Source organism: Festucalex cinctus, chromosome 2 (genome assembly GCF_051991245.1).
Source record: "Festucalex cinctus isolate MCC-2025b chromosome 2, RoL_Fcin_1.0, whole genome shotgun sequence".
NCBI classification, from domain to species: Eukaryota; Metazoa; Chordata; class Actinopteri; order Syngnathiformes; family Syngnathidae; genus Festucalex; species Festucalex cinctus.
This window is the reverse complement of record NC_135412.1, coordinates 13,606,042-13,630,000: the sequence shown is the minus strand read 5'-3', so window position 1 is coordinate 13,630,000 and position 23,959 is coordinate 13,606,042. Positions and strand designations below refer to the sequence as shown.

The 23,959-nt window shown below is 39.2% G+C and overlaps 1 protein-coding gene across 4 annotated transcripts in view; it reads left to right on the top strand.

Annotated features, from left to right (window-relative positions):
• znf385a (zinc finger protein 385A) overlaps positions 1-13,394 on the top strand; it is an 80,420-nt gene extending 67,026 nt beyond the window's left edge. For all 4 annotated transcript variants that reach the window (XM_077512987.1, XM_077512989.1, XM_077512990.1 and 1 more), the window contains 4 exons: positions 2,371-2,700; positions 7,848-8,032; positions 9,182-9,274; positions 9,499-13,394. In XM_077512987.1, the coding sequence (XP_077369113.1) occupies positions 2,371-2,700; positions 7,848-8,032; positions 9,182-9,274; positions 9,499-9,747 (857 nt within the window). In that variant the 3' untranslated portion in view covers positions 9,748-13,394. The remainder of the gene's footprint in view (positions 1-2,370; positions 2,701-7,847; positions 8,033-9,181; positions 9,275-9,498) is intronic.
• Positions 13,395-23,959: the final 10,565 nt, after the last annotated feature.

Sequence of the window (23,959 nt, the reverse complement as noted above, 5' to 3'; positions counted from 1 at the left end):
AGTCTTTAATTGGCGCTATCGGTGCTTTGTGGAGAACACGCTGTCAGTGACAAATTCCCAATGTAAAAAAAAAAAACATATGGTAATTAGCAAATCCTGCGATTGGCTGTCAACCAGCCCAGGGTGTACCCCGCCTACTGCCCAAAGCCAGCTGAGATAGGCTCCAGCACCCCCCGCGACCCTTGTGAGGTATAAGTAGTCAAGAAAATAGATGGATGGATAATTTGCAAATCTTGAGGTAATCCCCATAACCAATGGCAGTGACAAAAAGGGATTTGTGTTAGTGTTGCTTAGAGGGGTTTAGCCTTTGGATGACCTGGTTCATAGGCGAAGAGGCATTCAGCTGTGATATGAGCTTGACCAGATGTGGAGGTTTGGTATGGCACAGTCCCATTGATCCTTTATCAATAAGTCCTCCCAACTTTAATTCAAATCACATTTTCTGTATTAGAATTTGGATGTGTGCGTGTGTAATGTGTGCTCAATTTGCATTAGAATCTACTCAAGCTTCCGCCTTAATCGACTTGCATTGCAACCACTGTTAAGCTTTGCAAGCATCCTGCTCATATTTGCCATGTAAAGACTGTCAAACACTGGCTCACAGCATGGGACAAATGAGAGGGCTCTATTTCTACCAAAACATAGTGAGAAATAAGCTCTCTCCAAAAGAACATCTGTTTGACACCACCCTGCAGGCAGCGGCTCTGCAGCTGGAATCCTCCAAACCTGTGTGGAAAAGAGAAGATTGTGATTTTGGAAGTCGCTGGAATGGAAAGCTTTTATGATGGCATGTTCATCTGATGTGATGTAATGAAATTGTGGATGTAGTTTCCGTTTACATAACTCCAAAATGATCTCATGGAACATAAATATACGAGTATGGCCTGTCATGACAAAGCAAGCGGCAATCTTTAAAAGGCAATTGAGTGGTTTAAATCAGTATTTGTTTTCTTACCACAAATATCTCATAATAGCCTTTTAATGCCATAATAAGGTCGGGGCTTTACCGTGATGCTCAATTTGGCTCTACTTCCAGGGGATTTTTGTCTTAAGGGTCCCTCCTCATTGGGGGTGGGGGTGAGTAACCCACCCAAACTTAGGGCGTCTTATTCTGACAACACCCAGGGTGAATACCACAGGCATGGCGTAAGGATGATCTAAAACATGTGTGTGTGTATACATGTCGATTTTAACAGGTTCTCAAACATCTAGAGAATATAAAAGAAAGATAACAAAAACATGGAGAAATGGGAAGTACAGTAAGGTGGGAGTCCGAGTCAAAGGACATCTCACTTCATTCCATTTTCTTTGTACTTCCTGCCTTGGCCTGTGACAAAGTGTGTGCCATGCCTGAGCTTCAGCACGGCCAAAAGTAACAGCTGTGTGGGAAAGAACCAAAGTGGACAAGCTGCAGTGTCGGCTTTCTACCTCAAATAAACATTTCAATCAAGTAAAACATACACCTCCCAACAAAAGGCATTCCTGTGACTGCCGGAAATATGCGCTCTCATCTTTTTGATGTCAAATGTACAAAATGTTTTTCATTATTTTTGCCATGTGCAGTCGGAAATGAAACTATTTGACTTGCACCTGCAAGTGCTTTACTTTGGTTTGTGTGATCGCCACATGGTTGGCCTTGTGGTTTCACTTCACACTCGCTTCACCACATTTAAATACACTGAGCCCAAATTAAAGCATGTAAATGTTTACCTTTTTAACAACAATTTAATGACACTTCATCACTGTATTTAACTCATTCACTCCCAGCCTTTTTCACTGAAGCTCCTGGCTGTTTTATTGGATTTTGACTGATTTTGCAAGGCCCGCAGAATATTGTGATCTTTTGTTATAAAAACATGAAACCTACCAAAAGAAAGATTAGAGTCTTCTGTTTCAGTTTTACAGCAATTAGCATGAGAATATAGCTAAGTTTCATCATTATTCACAAATCTGTTTTAAACAGTCTGCGATTGGCTGGCAACCAGTACAGGGTGTACCCCTCCTACTGCCAATAGCCAGCTGGGATAGGCTCCAGCACCCTCCACGACCCTTGTGAGGAACAAGCGGTTCAGAAAATGGATGGATGGATATGTTTTAATTAAACAGTGGGAAAAAGAGCCTTTTGCAACATGGCCCGGGTTGATCTCTTATACTCTGCTGTCACCTGCTGACCGTTTTTGTAATAACTACCATGCTTCAAGCATTCTCTTCAGTTCAGAGGCTGCATCAAAGACTTCTGTATGTTCTAGCATTAAAAAAAAAAAAAGACGTATAAATATGTCTTTGGGATCATGGTAATATTTAAAATAGAACGTATATGTGTTTTGGGGAACAAATGAGTTAATGTATTATTTTTTTCTATCTCTGCAGATGAAACACAACCTCTGTTAAATGGGCCCCTGCTTCCTACAGAACCTCTTCCCCCCCAGACCACCCCACCTAGCCCACCCATAGATTCAGCCGCTGAATATCCCACCCTGACCACTTCCACCCCTCCCACGAGCTCCACTTCTTCCTCATCGCCAGGCAGCAGCATCCCCAACTCAGAGCCGCCCCTGGTCTCGGGAGCCACTGGGCCCTCGGCCTCCGGCAGCCCATCCAACCCGGAGACAGAGGAGGACAAGGCAAAGAAGCTGCTGTATTGCTCCTTGTGCAAGGTGGCAGTCAATTCTTTGTCACAACTAGAGGCTCACAACAAAGGTGGGTCTTGTATGGAACAAGCAGACATACAAAAGTCTTGAAATACCATCGTTCATCTTGATTTGGGTAATGCTCCAAACCTGTGGATGACCTTGTGAAGGTTCTAGATTATAGAGTACTGATCAATATCTTCTAACATCCCATGTTACATGCTCACACATGACATGTGATTCCCAACCAGGATTGGGTGTCACATCGTGTGCCACAGTTACCTTTAAAAAAAAGTAACTTAGTTACGTTACTGATTATGCTGATAGCTTGTTATCTAATTTAGTTACTTTTTAAAAGTAACTAAATTAGATAACAAGCTACTTTAATAGTTACATTCAGCACTACTGCTGAACATAAAAATAACACCTGATTTTGCCACTGAATTGGAAGTTCATTTTTAGCAGTGACATTTAAGGATAAAGTTAGTTTTTATTAAAAATAAAATATAACAGTACAACCTTTTTGATTTCCCATAATTATTTTTAATTAAAAAAAAAAAAAAAAAAAGGAGTCTTATGGATCCACTTTACATAAATGGGCTACTTTTAATTAAAAAAAAAAGAAAAAGACAATCTTTCTAGACTTCATTTAACATAAATATATTATTAAATGAAATCTAAAATAAAGGCACTTGACATATTTAACTATCAATGTTGTAATGTATAACTAAACATTCATAATTTACATTGTTTATAAATATAACAATTAAATTTGGTGGACGTCCTACACTCACAGTCTGGTGCGACTTTTCTATAAACTTGACTCCATATTGTGATGTTCATGTTTTTTTTGTTTTTTTTTTGCCATAGTGTTATTGAAGCTACATAACCTCTGTAGATAGCACAGAGGGGCCTATTCACTAAAGGTTTGTGCCGCCTTTGCACCGCGCTAACTGGCAAAAATGGAGCAATCTGGGAGCGGCTAATTTAGTAAACACGCGCAGATGGGGAAATCGGTCACTATGTGCGTGGCCAAACAGATTGCGTCACGGTGCCCAGTGTTATTTGCACGTATGTAAATTAAGTAATTTGCATACATTTGATGCAAAATATGCCCACCCCAATGCAAATGAGGCTCATTGATATACAGCCTCTAATTCACTAACGCCAGCGCAAACAGCCACATGAAGTTTGCGTGACGCAAGTAACGTTTTTGGAAAGCATGTATTATCCTGACGCAACCTCGATCCCGGAATCATGACAGCAGTGCGTGCCATTTGCAACACAACATCCACGGCAGATCACGCAGAGAGGAGAGAGAGGGGGAAATATTTCCGTGTTAGTTTAGGACACATAACGTAACCCGGGCTGATCGGCAATGGCGGGGAGGCATTTTACGATCATTTTTTCGTGCCAGATGCATACTTACGCCCACGCCAACCTCTAAAAAACTATTTTTAAGAAACGATCGCACTAATAATTTGTATGTTATGAATGAATGACCTCGTTATCATCCTCTCTGCTCTGTACAGCTTAATGGTGCTCTAAACGCTTACTCTTGATCCAACCTCGCTTTCTGATAATGTCATCTTTCTCGCAACCGTTGCTATAACAACAACGTTCTTGGCGCAAATCCATTGCCATGTGTGGTAAATCAGGCGTAAATGTGCTCCAATTGCGCCCGTATATGATTAGAGCAATATCCTTAGTGATTAGGTAGGCAACTGGGCGCAGACTACGGGTGCAGTTGTGGTGCAATATTTCGCACTATTACCGGATGCAGCACATTCTTAGTGATTATGCCCCAGAGTGTGCAACAAACCTTAACTTACATACATGGTTAAATGTGCATGAAATGTGTACCCACCTGTTGACTTTCAACAAAATAAGTCACGGATCCCTGTGAATATATTATTGTCATGAAGAATTAGACTACCGGAGATGAACACGATTATTTCCTCTCGTCCTTTGGCTACATGCAGCTCGTCTCCGTAGCCCAAGGCCTTCTTCTTGAAATAGTTTGCGCTAAAGATGTTTATGTGAAAGAAAAACATGGAGCTTTTCTCCATGCAACAAGACGTCACTTTCTCAGCGTCTGCCTGTTTTAATCCTCCTTGCCCTCCATGTGACCTTTTTTTTTTCTGCTCTGAGGGATCTGTTAAATCTGCCCTTATTCGGGGTTATACTGTATTTCTTTTAGGCTTTGGAAAGGCAGGTTTCAACGCCTTTATATTCCTGTGCAATTTGTTGTTCACTTGTTTGAGACTTTGTTTGAGTTTGTCCTGTATTAGGATTTATTTCTACAATGATATATGCAACAAATAAAAGGCTACTGATGCACTAAAAACTTGCCACTTGAGCCTACAAATAAAGACATTTACATTCAACAATCAATTTGAATGACTTGTGTCTGCAAGTCTGAGTATAAAAAGAACCAATCCTCAAAAGATGACTATGAAGTCCAGCCCCCTCCAAATGAGCTGGAATGTTCTGGAATCAATGACCTGCGCTCATTCTCCAAAACAAAACTGAGCATGTTTGCAGGGTCTAAAAATAAAGACATGTGCAGGCAGCACTGACACAGAGAAAGCGCCCAGAAGGGAATCGAAGAGTGACAGGAAAGAAAGTGTGTGTAATGCTGTCAAACATTTAGGCAAACACATTGCCGCAGTTTTTATTTACAGAAATGTGCTTCTGGGTGTGCTTGGATGTGTTGGTTTACACGTGTGAGTCAAGTTTACAAAGACAACAAATCCGCTGCACTATCCATTTTCTGACCGAAATAGAAGACACCCCAAGAGAACATTTCTGCCCTTGAGTGAAAGCAGCCTTCGTTGTCCTCAGTGGAGCCTCCGTGCAACTCACCCCTACCCCGCCCCATTATTCTGTAACCTTAACTCTGTTCAAAGGGATTTGGGAGAGTCAAGCCTGAGCCAATGGCTTTCCTTCAAGGGCAAGGGGGCATAGAAGAGGTGGTGATGTAAGCTGTTGATGTAGAACATGATCAAGTGATTGACACTGATACACTTCAAGAGTCAACAACATGACCCTTCTGTATATTCCCAGTAGCAATATAACTTTTAAATGCAGACATAAGGCAAACATTTAACCTCGTTTTTAATCAACATCTCTCTAATTTGCTGCATATTTCATTTTTATAGTCCATGAGGCATCATTTGATTGATGTGATTGTATGTCAGAGTGATTCTGCGGACACCATCAAAAGTCTGCACCACAGAATTGCCTGTCAAGTAAAAATAAATGTCGTGTATAAAAGAGGGCCATTGGAAATCCTGCTCAATTTGAATGTGTTAAGATATGTGGGGTATGGATGTGGTGGATGGACCCAAAGGCGGAGAAACAAGGCTGGGAAATAAACAGGAATGAGAATAACTTGATTTACTAGAACCAAGTAGAAGACCGGATGGGACGTGAGTGACTGGACTGAATGTGGACAGGCTGGGCATGACGTGGACAAACTTTGCAGGACATGGACAGACATGGGCAAGACAGACGACAGGACGTGGACAGACTTGGCAGGATGTGAGAGAGAACACTTTGGCTTGGACGAGAGACACTTGACCAGACGTGGAGAAACTTGACCAGACGTAGGGAAACTTGACCAGACGTAGACGAACTTGACCCAACAGCAACAAAGCACCACACCAGGACAAGACCAGACAAGACAATGCTACCTCAACCCGTGAACAAACCCCACTGATGAAATACAACACTAACGAGACACTAACAAGACACACCTGGGAAACACAGCAGGCAGACGCCACTACTTAGAAATACAAACGGGGCGGGGAGCTACACACAGGTGGACGAGGTTAACTATGACGACACTAGGGGAGACAAAACCGGACAACAGACAACATAAACACCCCAAACTAAACCAAAACCCAACCCCCCAAAACCGAAACACGACAGAATGATGCTAAAACAAAACAAAACAAAAAAAACCTCTCCAATATCTAACACTGTGGGCGTGTCTGCTTGAATGCATTGAAACTAGGCCCAACTCAACTGTCAGCTGTCAATCAAACAACACTACTGTCCTGGAAAAATGGATGCTACTTCGTCTAGCATCTTTCTTACGCTTGCATATAACAGTTTCATCAGCAAAAATATAGCTGCTTAAAGCCTCCGGTAGCTGGAATATGAACAATATCCCATGCATAGTCAGTCACTGGGCTTTTACACACCGTGACAATTACACACTCACTCGAAAGTTGACCTTTTAGTTTGTTTCCACCCTCCACACTCTTCTGTCTTTCTCAGCGTGCTGTGTGCACTCAAGGTCAACCACAAGGCGCTCTAAATCGACCACGTCAGGGAGAATATACAAAGGCATGATGCATTTTCGTGATGAAGACATAGTAAGCCAGCTAACTACATGTTGCAATTGTGTCGGGTAACCACTAGTTTGAACAATGGTGCTATTTTTTTTATTTACAGGGGAAACTAATGCCGGACACCAAAGTGTGTTACGTGGCACCGTTTTAGCTTCACCCAAAACATCAGGAAGACTGAAATGGTGAAAAAATTGTTGCAATAGTTGCATGTTTTCAGCAATTATCTTCAACCGTGGATATCGTATTCACAAACAAATTCTCTGAATTCCCTGCTTAGGTATTTCATTTATATGGCTTCTATATGTCTTTCTATGCAGATAAACACTTGGTGGAATTGTTGACTATTATTGTCACACTAATACATATCCAATCATAATCCTAAACAACACTAACTACAGCACCATAATCACTTGGTGTTGTAGTGCTACAACAACAAAAAAATATATAAATACAAACACCAAATGCCTTCATCCAGACTCCACAGCCCATAATTAGATGCAATAAAATAAAACTTATATGGATGCAGTAACGTTACACATGGGACACACGTGGCATTTTGTCTACTATACATTAACCTCCCCCATATCCACCCAGTTGAACTTCAATCGACAATTGTAATCGAACTCACATGGATGATAAACTTCAGTTCACCTCTTGGGGCTCACCTGCTGCGCAGCTGTATGAATAGCGTTCTTTAGGGGACACGCTTCGTACTACATTTGCAATACACTGAGCTATTGAGATCATGTATGGCGCCCATACATTTTCCTTTGTTCATGACACTTGTGAACATTAAAAAGAAACATTTAGAAATAGTTCATAGTAATACTGATGTGTGCTTGTGTGTGCGTGTGTGCAGGTACCAAACACAAAACAATTTTGGAGGCTCGGAGTGGGCTGGGCCCCATCAAGGCGTATCCACGTTTGGGTCCCAAGCCCAGTGGGGAGCAGGGAGGCGGCCCAGTGGACCCCGACACTCAGGAAAGAACCTTCCACTGTGAGATCTGCAATGTGCGGGTCAATTCTGAACTGCAACTCAAACAGGTATGTGGAAGAGGTTCGAGATGTTTTTCAATGGATACCATATGGACAGAAATAGTTACCCCATCACCAACAATATGAAGTTGGGCCTGGATCACTGTATAATATCATTTGTTTGTAGTTAATGCTATAGTTAATATGATAATAATTAAAATGCAGGGGCAAAAAAAGAGATTTGCTCAAACCTTGATTGATTGATTGGTTGATTGGTTGATTCATTTATTTATTTATTTATTTATTCTCAAGACTCATGTCCACAATGGAAATAAGCCCATGACGTTATTGTATTTTTATCCCTTTGGTAGCTATTGTATGTTTGTAAACATCCTTTGTTATCAATAAATATTTCAATCAATTAGTCAATCAATTAATCAATGTCCTTACTGTAATAGACATAAAGTAGTTCCTTAAAATACAAGTTTAATTTCAGAACTTGTGTATCTTAAAGGAATACTTGACTCATTGAACAATTTTCAGCAGTGAAAAGTTAATATTTTGTCAATAATTAATGTGGTAACTTCATTATTTTTCATGTACAATTAATACAAAAAAAAAGAAAAGAAAAAAAGAGTAATTTTTCTACTTGCTGTCGACTGATGATGACATCACCTGTGCTGAGGAAGTAGGTCATGACCAATCATGTCTCACCTGTTTACTGGGTTGGTCAGCAAACTGAGCCATGATTGGTCATTTCCTACTTCCTCAGCACAGGTGATGTCATCATCAGTCGACAGCAAGTAGAAATATTACTTTTTAAAAGTACTGATTGTACATGAAAAATAATGACGTTACCACATTAATTATAGACAAAATATGAACTTTTGACTACTGAAAATGACTCAATGAGTCAAGTGTCTCTTTAAATTATCTTTCCCCATCGAAGTGGATGGAAATCCATTGCAGACCTTCAAAATGTTTGTCATGTAAAATTACTGCTTGTTGTAAATCGAGTTGAGTGGAGTTCACTGCCACCATACAGAGCTCGGATCTCAAATTTTAGCTTGCAATCAGAGAAAACAAAGAAAATGGCATAACAACAGCTCAAATCATGAAAATCTCGTAAATTGCATCACTAAAATCTTCAGGCACTGCGCGATTATTCTTCAAGTGCTAACTGCTAAGTAAATGTTTGTTTTTGCTTTGTTGTTTCAGCACATATCAAGTCGAAGGCACCGGGACGGCATGGCAGGCAAGCCGAACCCCCTCCTCAGCCGGCACAAGAAGCACAGGGGAGCTGATCTGACGGTAACCTTTCAAGTTTCTGCATTTGATTTTTGCTCTTCCTGTGATGCAGTTAGCACATTTGTAGACCCTTCTGCAAGATCACCACACTTGAGAAAACTGCGTTTTGTTGAGTCTTAGCTCAGGTTAAAAAAAAAAAAAAAAATCTGGAAGTAATCATTTGATCTTTTTCATGTCTCTCTTTCTCTGCCCTGCATGTGTTCATGTGCCTCCTTGTGGTGTTTTAGTCTTCTCTGACATTCTCCAAGAGTCTCACCAAAGCGTTGGGGCCCGGCCTGCTCCCCAGCCCCTTAGCTGTGGCCGCCGCCATGGCCGCGGCCGCTTCCACAAACCCGTTGGCTCTCCGCGCGGCGGCTCCGGCGCCTCACCCGCATCATCACCTTCTGCAAGGACCGCCCCTCAGCCACGCCATCTTGAGACCCGCTCCGGGGCCCATCCGCACCGCCCACGGGCCCATCCTATTCTCCCCTTACTGACGCATTACCCGCCGACTTGGGCCCGGTCGGGATCAGCCACTCCAAAAGCACACTGTGAAGACACAAACATGATCCACAGACAGCAACCGATCCAAACCTATTTAAATGTGTACTGAGAAAAAACAATGAGGGAGGAGCAGTCTCTCGTATTTCCCTTTACCTGAAACTCTTCCTCCATTTCTGAGACTTCTGTGTGACTTGCAGATGGAATGGGCAGAGAAGAGATAATTGTTCATTGTGCATTGAACCCCCTGGTACATCCCAAACCTTCCTGGTTCCCCTCTCTTTGCTTCCTTGCACTGTGGCCCAATCAGCCATGGTTGCCTGAATAGCTACAAAAGAAACACATGCGCACCATCAAAACCACATGTATCATTAAAACATGTTTCTCTCCTGTCACCACGATAAAATGTGCTCTTCGCATCCTATGCACTTAAAAACTTTTTTTTTTGCTGGTAGCTTTGCCGAAATATTCAACCTTTGTGTTTGCGCCATATAGAGTATAATGGTGGTAATAATGCACACACTCCTGCAATTCCTCTTTACGTAACAACAACAACAACAACAACAAGATAAATTGTAATATCTGATGACAGGCAGGGGAGTTCCTTTGTGATGTCGTGAGAAGCTGAGGTGAGAAAAGTGTTGGATGGGATGACCTTGGACACATCTGTATTTCTATAATAGATTGTACCAACAAAAACATTTCCACAAGGCCGACTTCACAAATAGTAGAAACTAGAACAGTTTGGGCCGTACGGTGGAACATATTCGGTACAAGGTGACTTCCAAATTGTTCACATTTTTTTTAAACAACATTCGCTATTCACAAAAAAAAAAAAAAAAAAAAAAAAAAGTATTGAGTTTGGGATAGGAGTGCTTCTTAATTATTATTTTTGTTGCGCCTCCGAAAGAATGAAGACAATAATTTCCACCCGTGACTATAAATAGCATAATACTCCTTGCGCACTTTCTGACAATGAGAGCGCCACTGCCACCTACTGTAGCGGATGTGCAATTACACTTATTTTCCAATATGGCAAAAAAAAAAAAAGTTCCCTGTGGTCACATGTGACCCCCTGTCAACACACCACCCCCATATTTGAGAACGTTCATCCTGAAATTTCACCTGAAAGCCCAATATAGATCTACAGTTAACTTTATGTAGGTTGTTAAATGCTGAAACTACCACCATTATATAAAAAAGACATGTATTAACTCCACACTGGTGATTTAAGTTACATTTGAGCATTTCTTATTGATATACAATTGAAAATAGAAGATAACCATCGTGTAATCAGGCTAGAACAGAGAACTCCTAATCCTTCGCTGCAGTCGGTCAATACTGGAGAGAACAGGAAGGTGTCCATAAAGCTATAATGTCATCTAGTGGTTGTTTTTAGTACTGCTGGGATTGTGTCTGTAGAAAGGCAACCGTGGCTGCTTCCTTTGAGGTTGAGTGAGGTTTTGGCAAAGTAAAAATGTGCCATTTGCTGACAAGCTTCTCTGGTTATTTTCATGCCATTATGCTTTCAGCTGCATGTTAGTTACGTTAGCAACTGCTTGGTAAAGTCAAAATGTGTGTATGTAGCGGTTATGAAAACGAATTGTGTTACTTATCTTGTGCACAGCAGCCAGACACAATTGTTTTCATGTCTGTACCTATGAGTACTTTTGTGTTTTAGCCATCACTGATACCAATCTAAACATTTGAAACCACAAACTGAGCGGAGATTGAGCAAGATGGTTGACGTTACGACCAACCAACACAATGATGGTTTGAACTCCAAATCGTTTTATTTAAGAACATTTAACTTGAGAGGTTCTGCTGTACTGTAACTGCTGTATTTACACCATGATCTCTTGACGAGAGCTCACAAACGGCTTTCAAGAAGATGTTTTTCTCACCTCTCATCAAGCCCCGTCTTCCCGCAGTGGGTAGTGAGCTTGAACTTGCTTATTATGTAACCAAGTTATTTCTGCTTGCACCCTTACATTTGCATCTGCAAAGTCAATCTCAACGTGCTGTTTTTTCCCCCCCACAAAACCTGGCCCTTTCTCTCTCACCTCACCTCACCTCACTTCCCCAGAGCACATTAATATTAAAAATCAGAGTTAAAAGAAAGTAGGCAGAACTAGATGAAAGCTAAATACATGACTAGAGCGATGATCTTGAGTCTGGGTGACAGTTGATCCAGATTCCGCAGCAAGGTCAAATGCAACACAGACACTCGTTTTCTTCCAGAAACTGAAAGCCATGAAATGCACCATGATTTGTTTTCCTTCACAAAGACTGGTGAGCACTTTGTTTAGTTCCCACTGTTTGCTTTAACTTCATATCATGTATTAATATGAGCAACAACAACAAAGAAATGATTCTATTTTGTAAGCCGGGAAAAGATTTAAGGACTTTGAAAGAGGGGGAGGAGAGTCAAAAGCGAGCAATGCCGTAACTGAGCTATTGAGATGTACACTGTGCCCTTTCATTGAGAAGCAATGAGTTCTAATGTCTTACCTTTTTGTTTGAATATTGCAATGCAATTTGCATTTTTTTTCTTATTGTTAGCTTTGTGACATGTTTGAAGTCATACATGTAAACTGGGAGCACGCATACTTTTTCTTCCATAAGGCTCGTAAACCCTTCTCAGGGTTCCTAAACTGGACTGAGAGAGAAAGAAACATATGTGGAATTTGGGTTTAGGGAGTGACCCTTCATATTAAAGGGCCTTTTTTTATTTTTTATTTTTTTTTGATTGGGTAATCTCCGCTTTGGGAACAGGGTACAACACCAGAGGTCTTGAGACAAAAGCTTATAGACTCACAACACTGGCAGAGCGGTTTTGTGGTTAGTTGTGTTGTTTTCGGGGTGTAAAACTCTTGAGGATCATCAACTTCAAGGGGTGGCTGGCCTTGTTGTCGGCGTCCACCGTCGTGCTCTTTTTGTTGCCGAAGCAAAAGTTCTTTTGTGAGTTTTGGCGAGTAAGGAACAATTCCAGGGTCTGTGCTCTCCTTCCTGTCGGTGTGTGTAGCATACTGTACTGTATGTGTTCTCGTGTGTACCGGGACCTGCTCGCTCCCTTCTGTCTAATGCCACATGGAGTTCAAAAGTGGCCTAACACAATATACTGGAAAAACTGCACATTTGGGAGCTGTTCCATCACTTGATCCAATGTACTGCAAACAGGACATTTGAAGCTATCATGACTCATGTTCATTATTCACCAATGGAAAAAAAGAAGAAGAAAAAGAAAAAAAAAAGATTAGATTCTTATTTTCAGAGCAGGTGTTTCATGTTAGCTGTGTTTAGGCTATTAGCCTTAGCCTTATTCTGCCCTCCGTCTCTCCTGCAGGGGCAGAGAGAGAGACAGAGAGGCTATGATGTAACTTTGTCTTGCCAATAAAGTTATTTTTGAATTTCATTGTCAGACGGACAAAGAGTTTGTATGATGAACTGTAGCAATACCTGACTCATTCTGGCTACTCTTGTTTATTGCAATAAGATGATATTGAATAATATGTGTGTATGTGAGTAAATCATTATAAATGTAATTTAAAAATGAAAAATACACTTTAAGGTAAATAATATTGCTATAAAGAGAAACCATGTTGGAGAAAAGAAAATGTTAATAAATCATTACTCAAACAAGTGGAGAGTTTTTGTGTGCAGTGTGGGATTTATCCGTCTATCTTTGACTCTGGAAATAATCAGGAAACATATTTTACAAGACCCTTGACAACCGTTTGTTTAGTTTCAGTCGTAACCTGAAACACAAGACAACAAAGAATTTAAAAAAAGCCACAAAACTGCTGAGTCAATTGCCCACATATGCAAGGTTTTGCGAGGAAATTAGTTGGAGGGGGAAAAAAATGCATAATCTGAAACGAGCTTTTTTATTCTTATTATTTCATTATTTCTTATTATGTCTGATTTTGAACCCTCAAGAAAATGAAGAGGAAATTACACTAGTTCACAACATTTTAATCATGTGCAACAATACTTATTTCCAGTGACAGTGTTCTCTTTGAGAAACTGACTTCCTGTTCTCCAGTCTAATGAGAAGCAGCATTGTTCTCCATAATGGAAAGCTTTCATGCTCGCTCTTTTCAAGCATTCCCGAGCATCTGACTGCAGTTTGCAGGATCCTTACAAACAATACATGGTCTGGCCATAAGATGGCCATATTGTACTGACTACGCTACTCATTCTGCGGCTCATTCCTGTATCCGTCTGTTCTGTGTTTGCCAACCTTTATTGAGCAAAGTCACATCATTATTTTGAATGTTAAAATGTTTCTTGAAACAATGTTTGTAAAGTGTTTTTTTTTTTTTTTTTGTCCCTTGACACTATGAGGACAGTTTTGTTTTGGTAAAGCCACTGCCCACACCCCACCCAAACTGAAGTCATATACTTGCTTTTCCTTATGACTGTAACTTATCCTTTAAAACTGGTATCTTTCTAGATAAAATGACTATTTACTAACTACAGACCAATATCATTACTTCCACAGTTTTCAAAAATCTTAGAAAAACTATTTTCACATAGACTTAACAATGTTATTGAGAAACATAATCTTCTCTCTGAAAGTCAATACGGTTTTAGAGAAAAGAGATCTATGGCAGTAATGGAGCTTGTGGAAGAAATAGCCACAAGTATAGATAATAAGGAATTTATAGTTGGGATTTTTATAGATTTAAAAAAAAAAAAAAAAAAAAGCATTGATGCGATAGCTCATAACATATTAATGGAAAAGATGGAAAGATATGGCATAAGAGGTCTGTCATATAGATGGATTACTGTAAGAGCGACCAAGATGATAGGAACCAGTATGTGTATTTCAATAATTCAAAATCAAATCAATTGAAGATTGTCCATGGGGTCCCCCAAAGGTTGACCCTAAATTATTCATATTATATATTAATGACGTGCTGTATATCCAAAAATGTGGAAAAAAAAAAGTTATATTTGCTGACAACACAACTTTATATTGCTCTGGAGAAAATCTGGGGCAACTTCTGAGTACTGTGGAAAAAGAGCTCAATATATTAAAAAACTGGTTTGCTACAAACAAATTATCATTGAATTTATATAAGACAAAGTTTATAATATAGGCTAATTAGACATCCAGACAAAAATCATTGTTGACTCAACTGAAATTTAAAGAGTAAATGAAACTAGACTAAGTGCAATTTCTGGAGAAATTGGAATGCTGAAAGCACATTGAGATAAATTATGAAATTATAGCCTCCTGGTTAGTGGACAATGCGCCTTACCAACTGTGCCACAGAGCAGTGTCAGACACCTGGTAATTATGGTACGTTATATATATGGAAGTGGGCGTGGAAAGTGATACTTAGAAAAAGTTCAATGACTGTCCCATTGAAAATGAATGGGGAAAATTTTATATTAAATGAAATTGTGCAAACATTGTAAGTAATGTGGAATCAGATGTTATATACCCCGGGAGGCGTGAATTTTTTAAGGTAGTTGACATTTGAACAATGTAAATTAAGTATTATGAGGGAGTGGTCAGGCGGCAAAAAAGTGTAGAGAATAAAAATCACAATAAGCATTCCCACAATAAAATTTCTTGGTGTTATAATTGATGCAATATTGTGCTGGAAATGACATGTAGAAAATGTCAAAAGAAAATATCTAATACCCTTGGTATTTTGTATAAAATCAAAGATATTCTAAATAAGAAATAATTGTATACATTATATTGTACATTATTAGTAACAAACCTGATTTATTGTGTCGAAATATGGGAAAATACATACAAAACCAACACACAATCTGGCTTTAAATGACAAAAAAAGGACCATACGAATAATTAATCACTCCCATTATATAGAACCAACAAATCAGTTATTCATCAAATTAAATAATCTCAAATTCTATGACCTTGTCGAATTTAAAACAGCTCAAATAATGTACAAAGTATACTCAACTCAAACATGTTTTGTCTATTTTATATTGTTTATATAATGAAGAAGGTGAAGAATCTAACAAGACACACTCTTGACCTCCTGCTTGGAACACTAAATTGAAACTTGGTTTCTCATGAGCTCACTGAAATTGGACACTATAAGAACTGAAAAGTCTTTCTTCTTTGAGTCTCCATTTCAGATGATGTAAACAACTCAAATCAAGAATCAATCGTCAACTTGAAACTACTTCCGTCAGGATAATGATCCATGCAATCCAAACTGATTTCTGGTCGGCTACATGATGGTGAATCACTTGACTCAAATGGCCTCCACAGTCAGTGAAATCTGACAAATGTACCAAGCTACTTGTTGAACCTTTTCTACAAAAAAAAAAAAAAACCATGCACACACATATTATTTTGTAATTCTTCCATGATTTCAGACTGTTCCTAGTCCTCTTAATACTATCTTTTTGACATGATTTGCGACAAAATATCACAAGGATTCCAAATTAAAGAATAATATCCACCCTCTTTTAACAGTACAGCCCTGAAAGCAATTATTAGCTCTTTGGGGGCACATAACTGCACTGGACTGTGCATAACAACGTGAGTCCAAGCAAAATCGGTTCCCCAACGATTTTTTTTTTTTTACATTAAAAACACCACTGAGTTTTTGAACATACAGATATTAAGATCTTAAACATGAAAGAAGCGAGAGAATATTTTTTTCACTGCTCTGTCAACCGAAATGTCATGTTTTGTTTTTTCATTTGTGGCAGCAGCACTTTATCAAGCGAGCCAAGTGCACTGCAGCAGCTGTGAGTCGTCATCGTCCAACATTTTTAAAGTCTCTTTCTAACTTGCCTAAACTTTAGTACAATCCATTCTAGCATTCATTCTGCATTTGCAATCAACACACAGCCATTCCTTCGACTCCTTGGAAAAAGTTGATTATATTCCCTGCCGTCATTGCCTGTGTTGCACACAAGGCCAATTGGCCTTGACCACCCACTCCACCACGAAGCCCATTCGCTCACAATTGTGCTTCTTGTCTCCAGCTGCTGCCATGCCAACAACTTAAATGCCCGCCCGCCTTCTGTCATCCGTCTCCACAAACTACTGAGACATTTCAGACATTTCTTAGATGTTGGCTCAAGGTTTACTTACCTAAATAAACCCCACGCTATACTGAGATTACTTGGAAGAACTGGAGCTATTTTGTGCAACCCTGAAGTGAGATGTTTGTTTGTTGTGAGAATGGTTTTGGCTTAATTTCCCTGAAGAGGACAGGATATTATTGGGGGGGGCAGAGCAAGCCTTGCTTTCAGTTGATTCTACAGTGAAGCATGTGTCATTCAGTATTTAATGAAACCTCGGTCCGCCTGACTTGCTCTTTCATTTTATTGTGATGAACTTTCAGCCAAAACCTTTTATTCTGTCAATTGCCCACTGCGTCATTCTGCCCTTTCACAATTTCAATACTTAATCTCCTGACTAAAAAGCGTCTTCATGAAACGTCCAGCTATCTTGACCTCACATAGTCACCGCAACACCAAGACTAAAGAGTCAAACGTACAAATGCGCTTCCTTTTTGAGACGCACCATTGGACAACATTACCTAATTGTGCTCCTAAAAGTACAATGACAATATTCTTATTTGATGAGAATGCACTAACAGTTATATTAGCATAAGCAGGAAGCGAAATCGCCCATCTTTGCGGAGCTCTGAATGTTCTCGCTTCATCCTCCAAGATGGCAGACTGTGGACTAATTATCTCTTCATGGAAGCTCCTCATAACGCCAGCTCAGGTGCGTGAAGTGAACGCAGACTGCGTGCACACGTCTGAATTAACTTGAGCTGAGACTCCAAAAGAAATATCTCATCATGCTGATCATGTCGGAATATTTGTGTTACTGACATGCTGTAGGTTGTTTGGCTCAAAACACTTGAACATGTAATGGCTTGTTTTAGTTGCTGTTTTTGTTCATTTGGCTTTTCCCAGGTTTGAATTACTCGGGTGAACTCACTTTCTGCATTAAAACGTCAACCCCTTCATTTTCCTTTTTGTACTTTTTTGTGTTTCTTATATTTGCATAATGCTTTCTGCTTGATTACAAGATGTCCTGTTCCCTCACCCACAACAATAGCCCTGCAAATGATTAAAATACAAATCAGCTACTGTACAATACGGATGAGCATGGTGTTCTTGGGGTTATGGCCTCACCTTCTCTCTTCCAAAATTATTGCTGGACATTGTGGTCAAACAGCTCAAATTTTTGTTTTTTCTGACCACAGAACGTTCCTCCAGAAGGTCTTATCTTTGTCCGCATGATCAGCAGCAAACTTCAGTCGAGCCTTAAGGTGCCACTTTTGGAGGAAGAGCTTCCTTCAGCACGGCGGCCTCTCAATCCATGATGATGCAAAAACACGCTTGACTGTGGATGCTGGCAGTTGTATTCCAGCAGCTTCTAATTCTTGGCAACTTTCCTGACTTGTTCAAGTCAATGATTTGCGTTTTCAGATCAGTTTTGACAACTGCTGAGCTCCTTTGACTGTCCATTATTGCATTTGTGGGCATTGGTTAGGGATGTCACGATAGGGGCAACATCGTGATATTAAAACTGCCACAATATCGTCGTTGTCATGTCCACAATATTTGAAAGGATCACATCTGTTAAAAAAGTCAGGTTGATTTAGTGCAGTTCTAGCACCCTCTAGTGGCTAGATTATTAGTGCTATTTAATTTTCATTAGGGATGTTTTGGCCTTCTATGTTTAAAATCTATGCTAATTGTCAGAAAAGGGGGAACGTAATTTGCTTGTGAAGCGATCAAAGTGTGCTTGCATTACCAAGTAAGTGCCTGAATATTATTTGAGGTTGTGAGGTGGTTTATATGCATTGCTGTTATGTACAAAAGCACAATATTGTTGTTGTTGTTTTAGTATGAGCTCTCTTTTTTACAATATTGTGATCTTTTTTAAATATCGCCAACAATATCGTGATAATTATCGTATCGTGATCTTCATATCGTGATAATATCGTATTGTGATGTGTTACATCCCTATTGGTATCCAGTGAACCCTATTTTAATGATCTCAGATCACTCATAATAACACACAAGAAGTTAAATGGCAATGGTATGACGCTCATTTCATTGACAAACTTTCAAAGTTACCAACATTGCAAATTCGTGCTGCTGTATGTGTATTTTTGACCCAGCAGATTCGGTCACTTTTTCTGTTAACAAATAATAAATTCATATAAGAACCAAATTTTATGGATGTTTTTTGTTTTTGTGTCGATGTTCACAACTGTATGCGTGTGTCTTTAAAATGATCTGTCATTGATTTTTGGGGCAAAATTTTATGTATCAAATGTACTAGACATACAATCATATTCTTGCTTCATAGTTCATGACAAAGATCAAACTCATCTTCACATACAAAAGTCTAGTGAGGAACACCAAAGTACATTTTATTTTCTCCAGGTGCAGATATGCACTTAGACAGAAGTACTTTAGTATACCGACCTCTTCAGATTCCATTCAAAGACAAATGGAATCTGAATTTCTCTTCCCCTAACCACCATGCTCGAGGTCTTCAGGGTCAACATGGCAGGCCTGCCTCTTTCTTCTGTTAACTGCGGAGTTTAGCACACCATAAAACTCCAATGAATACAACATGTTTCTTACTTTTTGTGAAATTTTGTTTGATCGTGCGCAGTGAGATTTTACAATGTAGGAAATGCAAAACATTACAACAATATAAAAAGCTATTATACATGTTGCAGGAGCTATAATTTCGACATTCTCGATTTACCGGTTGATTTATATTTATACCCATGCACACCATTTTTTCTTTTAGAAAGGTAAATACAAATATTATTGTCTCGAAAAATAAAGTAACCTTTAATAGGACTTTAATTTGGAGAAAATTTGCTTCTGACCAAAATATTCATTACAGTGCACCATGCATTGTTTGTGCATGCAATATTGTTTCATTAGTGACGTTTGATATTTTTTTTTCCAAACTTGCATTTCCCTATGCATCATTTAGTTTTACAGTGTTGTGACAGTCATAGCAATGAATACAACACTGCATAGCAACCACCTGTCCAGTCAGCACAGATGTTTGCATTGCACTTACATCTATAACCACAGTGCTGTAGTGGCAGGAACACAAAACTAAGAACTATTCTGTATGTACAGTATGTTTTACATAGCGGGGCTGTGCTTATTACCATTTGGCATGCTTAACTGTATCATAATGGAAGACCATACAGACACTTTCATCAAATGTCAAAATTGCCTTAACTTAGCCATTTTCTCCTCCTGGTACAACTAAACAACAAAACGTTGGCACCATTGTGTTAATGTGACCAATAAGCAATGACAGTGATCGAGAACCATCAAGCATAATATGCTGGCAGCTAAATGGAATTCATCCAACATTCGTTTTATTACTTACATGTGTCTTTTTAGAAAGCCAGTTGCCTATTGATGGAGCAGAAGTCATCAGATTGATGGTGGTCTGGCGGAGCAAACAAATCCCACGTGAGCAAGCAAGTAGGCACAACTCCTGAGGCTGACAAGGGCATATTAGTGGTGAAATGTGTTTGCTTTGGGGTCTGATAAATATGCTGACATGAACAAATGATAGGTGTGTGTAATCGACAGGGAAGGAATCGCCTAAGAAATTGTCAGAATGGCAGCTGGGTTACGTAGTAGTCCATAATAATATTAGCTTGGACGCTGCTCATTTTGTGTTAGCATGAGTCTTTCTACTAAAATAATAATTAACTTGGAGTGATTTCAACTATTGTAATCATCAGGTGTGCTAACAGGATATAAGTAGTCACACAAGAAGATAATGAATACAATTGTGGTTTAATTAAGTACCGGTAGCAATATTTGGATTATTGCACTGACACATTAAATATTGTACAGTAGGTAAAGGACACACGAGGATCATGGTTTTGAATAGTGTTTCCCAATTAGGGTTATGCTAGCACATTGTAGGGGGTTCATGGAAATGCTTAATATTTTATTTCCAAGATGCTAAGTAAACATTCTCAGTCATTTCATAATATAAATATTAAAGGGTATGTGTGCGGCTGTGCGCTACAACTTGTTTCCTTGGGGGAAAATGAATGTTTTTTTTCCCTGATAATTAAAATTTAAATGCCTGTTTAAAGGGGACCTATTCAAATGAGCTCCAGTTTTTTTGTGGTAAATGTTTTAAGAGTTTTATATAACAAAGATGCAAACCAAATTATTATTTATTTTGATTTCGTATTGTATGTATTTATTTTCAAGGGAAGGTATTTATTTTTATGTGTAATTTGAGTAAAAAAAAAAATATATGTGTGAGAATTAAATGTTAAAATAAAAATAGAATGACATTTCCATTCATTTCAATTGATAATGATGAGGTAGCATTAATTGCGACACTACTACTGCTTGAAATTGAAACCTTGTACCAAGCAGATTGAGTCACAGATGTCTTAATGTTCTATTTAACCCCCCCAACAAGTGCTGTTTAGAGCCTGCGGCCTGGTAAGAAATGATGGTGTTGGTGAACACTAGATGGATGGAATGTGAAGGAACGGTTGTCACCTTTAATTAGATAATGAGTAACTGATGGAAGGAGACGATCACATAATTCAGCAATATCCTGTTGTGACTTGTCCTCTTACGTCACCATTTCCACATCGTCTTCACTTTCACACTGCAATTAAACATCATCATCACCTTTCATTTCATCTTTTGTCAATTAAATATAGTGTGCTGTGAAAGAGAAAGCTGTCTTTGACTTCTTAATAGTGTTGTTCCGATACCCATACTGGTATCGGCAGAGATACTGCATAAAAACAGTGGTATCGGTATCGGTGACTACTCACAAGTAACATGTCGATAACATTAATTCCAACGCTAATATAGGATTTTGGATGCAGCATCTTGTGACTTGCTCGTGCACAACATTCACTGATATGTGACATGTTCACTGCATGCCGATCTAAGATATCCTATTGGCCCTTGAATGCTCTGAACCAATGGCAGGACAGCTTTTTCATGTTAGGGAAAAAAAAATCGTAAGTATCGGTATGGTACCGGTATCGGCCGATACTGCAAAGCTGGGTATCGGTATCGGTATCGGTATCGGTATCGGTATCAAAAACGGTATCGGAACAACACTGCTTCTTAATGTGGCACCAACAATGTATACTACAGTAAGAGTCAATTTACTTTTTTACAACCAGTCAAAACAAGTAAATTCATTCAAATAAATACATTAATGAATAATATAATTGCATATTTATATATAGTTTGTCTATAAAAATGTGTTGACAATTGCTATGTTAATATGCTGATAAAGTGGCAAGGATGTTACTGTACTCACATCAACTCAGTCCACTTGCCTTCAAACACTGTGTTATGATAACAAATCATTATAATAATCACATAATGCTGACAGATAGAGATCTCATTATCTAAGGCATAGCAGATTTCTAATGAATTATGATGCATGTCATCATGAGATAGTGAAGTATAACGAGTTTATAATGCCTCACAATAGTCTTTAGTGTGCTTCCTGGTATCTTATCGGCTTTTATCATCCTTTTCCGGCCTGACGTCCTCCGGCTGGGTCACAGTTGCTTCAGTCGGCGCGGGGAAATAAAGATGAAGCCCATCCGTGTGCGTGCGTGCGTATGCGTGCGTGTTTGACGCTATGTCAAGAAAGCTAAAACGCAATGTATAATTTTACACACACTAAGCAATTTGCCTTCATGTCGGGCATGACAGACGTGGTGCCAGCTGTGTTTGCCGTGACGCCGATCGCTATGCACGTAATCACTTTTACCAGCTCCGGCCTGCCTATTATGGATGGCACTTGTCATTTACAGAGTGGAGCCCGGGGCCATCAGTCATCTCAATGTTGGGGTGTGTTTGTGCCGGTGTCTGTGTGTCATCTTGGAGCGGTAGAGAGACTTGGTGAGGTTGTATTGTTATTTATTTATGCATTTATTTATCTTGCCATAGTGCCACGGAATACAGACAAACAGACTGGCCTCCATACAGGCAATGAGGGAACATAATTGAGCAAGAAGTGAGAGTAAACACAAGTGGATAGTCGATTGCACTCCCAAGACACACGCAAGTTTTTAAACTTATTTGTCTCAAAGGACATGGACACCATTGCACAGGCACCCATATAAGAAACATTTGATCATACTGAAAGTGTGCCTGTGGTGATCAGAAAGAGGGATACACATGGTTTATCAAGAACAAATTACAACCCAAACACGTTTTTTGTTACATGTTGTATTAAAGGAGTTTGGCTTCCATACAGCATCACGATTTTTTTTTTACAGTTGTCAAAATAGAATGGAAAAATTGGGTAAACCCGTAGCTCACTGAGCGGCACTTTCAAGCCCTCTTTATAATCTCAAACCATTTTTGTTGTTGCAATCAAATTTTGAACATGTTCAAAATTTCTCTGCGAAAAATTTTAATGAAATATTCATACTAAAGGTAAAAACATTAACAGTATATCCATCTATTTTCTGAACCGCTCATTCCTCAGAAGGGTCACAGGGGGTGCTGGAGCCCTATGGAGGGGGAAGACGTTAAGTGAGTCCTCCTTGCCTGTAACTGGTGCTAGCTTGCAGCAGTTTTTCACCAAAACTTTACCGGTTTGGAAATACTTCAAAATTGTGAATCTTAAACTAAAAGAGCATTTTTGTGTTGTTTTTTTTTTAGCGTTAAGACTATTGAAGAGTGACTGTGCTGTTTTTTTGGTCAAAATTAAAGGAAATATATTTGTTTAAAAATATCTTTTAGTGATTTTTTTTTTATTTGTCAAATTGTACTACTGCTATCGGCAGTTGGTATCGGTATCGGTGAGTACTGAGGGTCTGAGTATCGGTATTGATCTGGAAAAAAAAGTGGTATCGAACATCCCTAGATAAAACCATAAATGGCTATGGATAGAACCGCAACATTCCAACGCTGGCAGGCATTGCATGTCAAATACACGTCAAGTTTCAGGCAAGACAAGCTCTGCGAAATTTCATCCATCCATCCATTTTCTTTCTTCACAAGAGTCACGGGGAAGTTCATTGCTGGAATTATTTATTTATGATTTCACATTTTGCAACTTTAAAGGTATTGTAAGCCTGCAATATTGTTCTAAAAATGCCTTTCAATAATTTCAGCCATGTAATAATGTATTCATTGTTAATTGTTTTGTTTTTTTTATGATATTTAGTGGGGAATATATTT